The sequence below is a fragment of the Sapajus apella genome, unplaced genomic scaffold, assembly GCF_009761245.1.
Source record: "Sapajus apella isolate SASKATOON/1434 unplaced genomic scaffold, GSC_monkey_1.0 scaffold89, whole genome shotgun sequence".
In the NCBI taxonomy this organism is placed as follows: Eukaryota; Metazoa; Chordata; class Mammalia; order Primates; family Cebidae; genus Sapajus; species Sapajus apella.
In genome coordinates, this window is record NW_022437029.1 from 904,774 (window position 1) to 913,214 (window position 8,441).

Below are 8,441 nucleotides of genomic sequence, written 5' to 3' on the forward strand. Positions count from 1 at the left end.
ATGTCCAGAACAGGCAAATCCATAGAGATCAAAAGTAGATTAATAGTTGCCAGGAGATAGGGGAGGCAGGACTGGGGAGTGACACTGATGGGAAAGAGGTTTCTTTCTGGGGAGAGGAAATGTTCTGGAAGCAGACAGTGGTGATGATTCAGCAACTCTGTATATACTTAAAACCACTGAATCTTACACTTTATTATTTTTTTTATTATTTTTTCAGACAAAGTCTCACTTTGTCACCCAGGCTGGAGTGCAGTGGTGTGATCTTGGCTCACTGCAGCCTCCACCTCAGAGCTTAAGCAATTCTCCTGCCTCAGTCTCCCAAGTAGCTGGGATTACAGGTGCCTATCACCACACCTGGGTAATTTTTATATTTTTAGTAGACGTGGGGTTTCACCATGTTGGCCAGGCTGGTCTAGAACTCCTGACTTTGTGATCCGCCCTCCTCAGCCTCCCAAAGTGCTGGGATTACAGGCATGAGCCACCTCGCCCAGCCTGTTATTTTAACTTAGTTACCAAGAGGACATCTCACATAAAATCTATAAACTGGCCGGCCACAGTAGCTTATGCCTGTAATCCTAGCACTTTAGGAGGCTGAGGCCAAAAGTTCAAGACCAGCCTGGCCAGCATGGCTGTTGTAGCAAAACTCCAGCTTAAGAAGACAAAGAGGCTGATGGAGACCAAAGAGAACTTCATTTTGGGCCCAGGCCGGGAGGAGGCTTGCACCTAAAATGGCCGCTGACCCCAACCAAGAAGGCAGTTTAGCTTACATGCTGTTTGAGGCAGGAAATCAAGTCAGGAAGCGGGTTTCAGACAGAGACAGTCAAGTTTTATAATCTTGGGCTTCATGGTCATTTGACTCTATAGCCTTGCAGCTGAGGTAGGGGGTCGAAAGGTGGGGGGAGGTCATCCAGGGAGATCAGAAGAACAGGAAATGCAGGAATGTGCAGGCCACAGACCTAAAGATGTGCTCTGGTGCTCTTATCTATATAGAGAGAGGGCGATGCCGTGTCTGCTAGCCTGTTCCTTTTCTGAGTACAGCTTATAACTAAGCCTAGAATGCAAGATAAGCTTACAGCTTCACTAGGGGGAGGTTACTCAAATTCCTTAGTCTTCATACAACTCTTAAATGCCCTTTACTTTTAGTTAACTACTACTTGTGTTATGCTTATTGTTTAAACTATATTCTGTTCTATTTTATTTCATTTTATTTTCCTTCCACACACAGAGTCACTGGAGCACACCCGTAACAGTCAATGCTCTGAAGTCCTGGTCCCAGGACCTGTCCTGGGCCCCTCAGCTCTTCTCTTACTCAGCAGTTTAGGATAAAGGTGATTGCATAAGACTCTCCTCAAGGCAGTCTGGGAAGAACTGTTGGTCACCACAAACTCCAGGAAAGGGTGGAAGTTTACACACACACAAATCTCCCGTTTACATGTGAGAAGCGACTTGAACACACACGCAGGCGCACACACAAATCACAGCTACAGGGGAAGGGATGCAGCCCCAGTCTACCCTGAGCTCTGTGCCCCAGAGGCCTGCTGTCCTCTCAGACATTCAGAGCCCCAGGATATTAGTGAGACCCTGTGGACCTCGACTTCCTTCTCTATCAATCCTGGATCTAATTTAACCTTAGAAATGCTTCCTGAGGCCTTGCGTGGTGGCTCACGCCTTTGATCTCAGCACTTTGGAAGGCTAGAGGCGGGTAGATCACCTGATATCAGGAGTTTGAGACCAGCCTGACCAGCATGATGAAATCCTGTCTCTACTAAAAACACAAAAATAAGCCGAGCATGGTGGTGGCTATTTGCAATCCCAGCTACTCGGGAGACTGAGGCAGGAGAATCACTGGAACCTGGGAGGGGGAAGTTCAGGGAGCTGAAATGGCGCCACTGTACTCCAGCCTGGGTGACAGAGCGAGACTCCATCTCAAAAAAAAAAAAAAGAAATGCTTCTGAATTGGCAGTTGATCTTTAGTCCTAACGTCTGGCAGATTCTCTCTGGGAACTTGGCCCTTTTGCTCTTGACCTAGCTTTTTAAAAATAACTTCTTTTGCATGCTATTTCACTTAGCGTAGTGTTTTCAACGTTCATCCATCGTGTAGCATGTGTCAGAATTTCCTTCCTCTTTGTGATAAAATATACATAACATAAAATTTACCATCTTAACCATTTCTAAGTGCACAATTCAGTGGTGGTAAGTACATTCACACTGTGGTACAATCACTACTACCATCTATCTCCAGAACTCTTTTTTCCTGCAAAACTGAAGCTTTGTACCCATTAAACAGTAACTCCTCATTCTCTCCTTCCCCTAGCCCCTGGTAACCAGCATTCCATTTTCTGTCTCTATGAATCTGACTCCCCTGGGTAGCTCATATATGTGAAATCACACAGTTTGTTCTTTTGTATGTTATTTCACTTAGCACAATTTTTTCAACATTCATCTGTATTATAGCATATGTCAGAATTTCCTTCCTCCTTTTTTAAAAATAATACATCATGGACATTCAAAGAATTTCCTTCTTTTTTAAGGCCAAATAATATTCCACTGTATGTATATACCACATTTTGTTTATCCATTCATGGTTGGACACTTGGGTTGCTTCTTCCTCTTAGCTATGATGACTAATGCTGCTAAGAACCTGGGTACGCAACTATCTACTTGAGTTCCTGCCCTCAGTTCTCTAATGTACTCGGCCTCTCATTTTGCCCACACCAGTCAAAATCCCAGCTTCAGGCATGGAATTCTCTAGGTCAGCCCCTGGTCCCCCAGGCAGGAAAACAGAATCTCAGGCTGGGCTCTCAGGTGGTGTCCACAGGAGATGCTCTGGAGTTGGAGGAGCCAGAGCTGAGCTAAGCTGACAGGGGACTCAAGAGCCCATTTCTGACCTCTCCTAATGGGGGCACACCAGAGACAACACGGCAAGAAGCAAAGGAGAGTGGGGTGTCCCCTCTGCCTCAGCGGAGGAGACACATACCACTGCACAGAGCAGAACAGCAGGACAAGGGAGTTCTCTGTTTCCCTAAAGGGCAGGCATGCCGCAGAGGCGGCCCCAGGGGCTCCAAAGGGCATCAGGGGCTGCAGGGGCAGAGGTTATAAAAAGGGAGAGGGTGCTGAGACTGGTGCTATTCAGAAGACCTCAGTTAGAGGGCTCATGGAGTGGGGGGTGGAGGAGTCTGGAATGCTCTAATTTGACAGATGGTCTCAGCTCAGCCAACTCCTGGACAGAAGAGGCACAAAAGCAGAAACTCAAAGGGCTGGGGTTCATGGTACACCCTGGGGCTACAGCCTTGGCCTTCCAGGCCTTGCGCTTTTATGCTCTGGGATGAGCAGCCTACAGCTGGCAGGGAGGTGGGGTCTGGCCACCTGGGAGTCCCTCTCACTGTCTGCCTAAGCAACTTTCAACTGGTTACATGATATTTTTTGGTGCCAAAGTGTCTAGGTTCAGGTACCAAATGATGACAGCCTAGGGAGGGTGCAGCCACTGGGGCGGGGGGAGCGGGAAATTAATTCCTTCTGTGGCACTCTGAACATCCAGAAGTATTATAAAGAGGAATTAAATACACCTCCTAAATGCCACAACCAAGGTGCCAGCTTGAGGCTCTCATTCCCACCCAGACCAAACTCAGGGGCACTGCAGACATCCTATCAGCCAAGGAAGGCTGTCACTGGGGGAGATAGCTTCAGACTCTTCCCTTTGGTGACTCCAACCCAAGGAGCACCCTGATCTGATGTGGATATTCCTCAAACCCTCCCAAGCTAACCAGTGCTCTCAGGAAGGACTTGGGAGCAAGCTGTCTCCTCAGACCTAGAGATTGTCTCAGTCTGAACCCACTGTTCTGGACTGCTCTGGGCTCCCAAGAGCCTGTGAGGTCAGTCTGGCCATAGCCACAGGGACCGAGATCTGAGGCCAGTTCAAGATGCTGAGGAGCCTGTTGGTTCAGCTTTTTACTAATGCTGGAGCCTGAGCCAAAGATGGCGTGATGCTTCCCCATCCCCGTAATGCAATGTCCCCACCAGCATCTCCCCTGCTGCTGGGCTCTAGGCACTGAGAGTCACATATCAAAGGCTTGGGAGCTTAGCACACCAGTCTCCACCCTGCATTCCAGTACTGACCGGACTGAAGGAAGAGCTCATCCACACTGAGATCCCACAGAAGACCAAAGGCTCCCAAAGATGTTTCTGGAGGCCATGTCAGCAGCTAGGTGGAAAAAAAATAGCTGGTTACCTGGGTCATTCCTAAGAAGCAATGCTAGCAAACTTCTATTACTCCACATTAAATAAATCCCATTTAATTCTCGCAAGTCTGTATGGTAGGTGACTGTCATTGTTGCCAATTAAAAGATGGGGAAACCAAGCTCAGAGAGGTCAAACAACTTCCCCAGAGTCACATAGCCTGTAAGCAGCAAAGCCAGCACTCAAGCCCAGACACCCAGGTCTGTGTCACTTGAAAACTCCTACTCTGTCCACCTCCTGGTATGGCAGTCTTTGTCCCTTTGCCCCTCGCTCCCTGTGGTCACAGCCATGCCTCTCCAGGGAAGGACCCAAGATAAGGGAGAGAAAGCGTGCCTGCACTGACCACAGGTGGCAGGACAATCACAGGGTGGGCCCTCTCTGAGATCCTCGAATCATTTCCGGGTCAGCACCTTCACTCACTGTCATCTGAGATCACCAGCTTGGAAGGTCCTTGGTACCGAGCACAGGTCCTCAAACAAGAGCGTGGTGGTAACCCTGCTCTGGAATCCTTACCTGAATGCTCCTGGAGCCTGGCAGTCAGAAGCTGGGGTTTGGAACATGCAGAGAGGCTGACAAGGGGATGAGCAATGGGACAGCAGCAGCTCACAGGTTCCATCTGGTCTGGGCACTTAGCAAGCGACCGTGGCCGCCATGCTGTGCAGGACATCCTTCCTTTTCAGTTCCCAGAAAAGCCTGCTGTGTGGGCGCTGTGGCCCCATCTCCTTTCAGGACTAAGGCTCTTGCTCCCCTGGGGGCTGGGCACTGTCGCTGTTGGGGCCCTGAGCCTAGGCCCTCTCTGAGCCTTGACCTTGGAGGGAGACTTGGTCCGAGGTAACAGCCCTCACCAAGTGTCTGATAACTGGCTGAGGCTGGAGAGCTTGCCTGAAATGGGTCACGGGGCTCCAGAGCCTGGTGGGACTGCCTGGAACCAACTGCTCTCCCTCCCTCACAGGTGTGATTCCAAAGCGCACTCCCCAGTAAGCCTGCGCGGAAGCCCTCCGCTCGGCATCTGAAACTCTGCCTTTCTCCTCCTGTCATAACTTCTTATGATTATTATCCTTGTTACTTTTGTCTTTGTTTTTTTCCTTTTTGTGGAGAACAGAGTCTTACTATATCACCCAGGCAGGTCTCAAACTCCTGGGCTCAAGCTATCCGCCTGCCCTGGCCTCCCTAAAAGCTGGGATTACAGGTGTGAGCCACAGTGCCCCGTCTCCTTTCATAACTTCTTACATTTTCATGGCTGAACACTTGAGTCTCTCCCAAGAACATACATTCATTGAGGGTGTACGCCTCCTGCTGATGTCTACTCTACTGGCAAGGCTGGCCAACATGAGGGCACAGTTCACCCAGTGCCCATGCATACCCTACTAAAGCCCCTGGGAGGCATGGGATCAAGTCCCTGATAGGACTCAGGCCGTCCTTTCCAAGAATGTCGACGGAAGAGGGCTGAAGCAGTCTGCCCACCTCACCCACACCCTGGCTCTCAGAAGGTACAGGCCTGGCCCCAGCAGCCCTGGGACCCCACTTCCCTAGCTGCCTGTGACTGGACAAGGGGACCACTTAACCCCTCTTAGCCTAACCAGATTCTCCTTCCTGAGGAACCAGATTTGGGAATAGAGTCTGGCCTTACTTGGCCACGGAGCCCGAGGGGAGAGAGCAGCAGAGGCCAGTCCTAGGATCCTGACCCTTCCTCATCCCTGGGTCCCACTCCTCCTGGAGCCCAGCACGCCCCTGTCCTGGGATCCCGGGAACCACCCCTGCACCTACAGTAGGCAGCCCCCATGGGTTTCTGCCTCCCACAACCACCATCCCCAGTAATTGCTGGAGGTTCTAAATCCCGAGGGTACTGCCAACAAGGCCCCCTAAAGTCAAGATCTGGGTTCACCTATGGGGGTAGGAGCTTTTGTTTCTCTGTCCTGCAGAGTGTGAGCTGGAACCTCTGCACTAACAGTGTGCCTTGCAGAGGACACCCAGGCCCAGAGCAGAACTCTGCAGGGGCACCACAAGGGCAAGGCAGCTGACAGGATGTCCACTTCACCTCCACATGGGCCCATCACGCCTGGCTCCAAGGCACAGAGCTGATGCTAAGAAACGCGTCTGCGGCTATACAAGAGTGTGGCAGGGCCAGAACTCATACCAAGTCTGTGTCTGTCTGACCTCAGGGCTGGGTCCCACACTCCTCTCTGCTCTAGCCCCCTCCCAGCATGATGGAGATGGGGAAACAGACAGGGCAGGGCTTGCCTGTGCCTTGATGGGGGTCTCTGAACCTGGAGGAGACCAACACGCCCCCGGGAAGGCACTCCACGCCGTGTCAGGGTCACACAGGGCCCCTCTGTGGGCGCTGTCTCAGACAGGCCCTTTGTGCCTCCCAATGCTCGATTGTGCGTTCCGTCATACACTGTGCAAGGAGCAGGGGCTGCACCAGCCAGTGTGGGGAATAATGGCCCCACTGTTCCCCATTAACCCCTGCTCCTTCTGGGCCTTAGGCGGGGGTCTGGGGGCTGGCAAGGTTAGCAGCTACACACCAGAGCCCCAGGAGCTGTGTCTTCTTCCTCCAGAGTGGAGAGGAGCAAGGCAAAGGACCCAGAGTGTGAAGGGAGAGCTGGAGGGCTCTCTCTGGACTGCAGCCAGCTTGCCGAGCAGTTCCCAGAATAATCCACCCCTCATGATGGCTCTGATTTACAGCTGGGGACCAGGTTCCAACTGGCAGGAATGGGACCAGCTGGAACTTGTGACCCGCCTGTCCCCAGACAGGGACGATTCTGGGTGGGAGCCAAGGCCAGGATGCCATCCTCATGCCTGGCATTCAGATCACAGCGGTTAGCTCCTGGGCTGTCCCTGCTGGCTTCTCCCTGCCTTCCTCTGTGCAAAGGTGTCAAGTCCCAGGCAGAATGTATGTTCCCCCATGGCAAAACGTTTTAGCAACAATCAGGAGGGAAGAAACAGGGCAGCCGGAGCAGCTGCTTGAGGCTTTCCCAGCCAACCTACAACTGTACACAGGAAGCACACACACTCAAACACCCAAGCACCCTTGGCTCCAAATTCACGAGAGACCCACACTTCAAGGGGCACTGCAAGGCTGCCATGGGCCCTGAGTGGCCCTCCTGCTGCTTATGGGATAAAGGACCTGTGACCATTGGTGAAGAAATTAACTTTGGAGCACTGGAAGCACTTGTTGAGGGGCTTAAACAGATTCATTGAGAGGTTAGACTGTAAGTCCACTGGGAACACTAGGTCCCTCAGGAAAGCCACATGAGGGCACAGGCAGCACCCAGAGACACACACACACCCTCAGCGGAAGCAGAGGCTCCCAGTGCTCGCTGCTCTGGGAGACCACAGGCGAACCTCCCTGGCCTTGGCATCCTTAGCACTATGGTGGGGATCAATGCCCAATCAAGTCTCCTCCCTCCTCCCAGTCTGAGCCCAGCCAAGTAGCATCTAAGGCAAGAAGAGGTGAAGTGCCCACTCCTTGGCCTGTGGGCCTGCCAGGCCACCAGGCTGCAGCGCTCCCGCCACCTAGTGGCAGGCCTGTAGTCCTCACCTGGAACAGCCACTGGAGCAGGGGCACCGGGCAGTCAGGCATGTGCAGGTAGAGGGTGCTCAGGAGGCCGCTCCGCAGGAAAGAGAGCTGCTGGGCCGGCGAGGAGCTGGGGAAAGAGGGCTCAGGTTAGGGAGGGGCCTCTGTGCCAACACACTGGGAGGCTGTCACTACCCAGCTTCACTGGCTGTTTAGGAAGTATATCAGTAATGCTACAGACAAATGTGCTTTTCCAGCCCTCAATACACGGATCTATGGGAAGGAAAAGAACCCAGGCTAGCATCAGAATCACCTGCTCTTCTCACATGTTGTGTGAACACACCTCACAGTGCTTAAAACATACGGTGGGTGGCCAGAAGTGGTGGCTCACACCTGTAATCCCAGCACTTTGGGAGGCCGAAGTGGGTGGGATCACGAGGTCAGGAGTTCGAGACCAGCCTGGCCAACATAACGAAGCTCTGTCTCTACTAAAAATACAAAAATTGGCGGGAGCAAGCAATCCCAGCTACTCGGAAGGGTGAGGCAGGAGAACTGCATGAACCTGGGAGGCAGAGGTTATAGCGAGCTGAGACCATGCCACTGCACTCCAGCCTGGGCAACAGAGTGAGACTCCATCTCAAACACACACACACACACACACACACGGCAGGGCAGTGCAGTCTGCGCT

General features: G+C 52.2%; 1 protein-coding gene across 1 annotated transcript in view; it reads right to left on the reverse strand.

Annotated features, from left to right (window-relative positions):
• Window positions 1-8,441, reverse strand: part of FAM178B (family with sequence similarity 178 member B) — a 96,652-nt gene that overhangs the window by 66,792 nt on the left and 21,419 nt on the right. The window contains exons 5-6 of the mRNA XM_032255347.1: window positions 7,778-7,883; window positions 4,117-4,201 (exon numbers count right to left, since the gene is read on the reverse strand). Of these exons, the coding sequence (XP_032111238.1) occupies window positions 4,117-4,201; window positions 7,778-7,883 (191 nt within the window). The remainder of the gene's footprint in view (window positions 1-4,116; window positions 4,202-7,777; window positions 7,884-8,441) is intronic.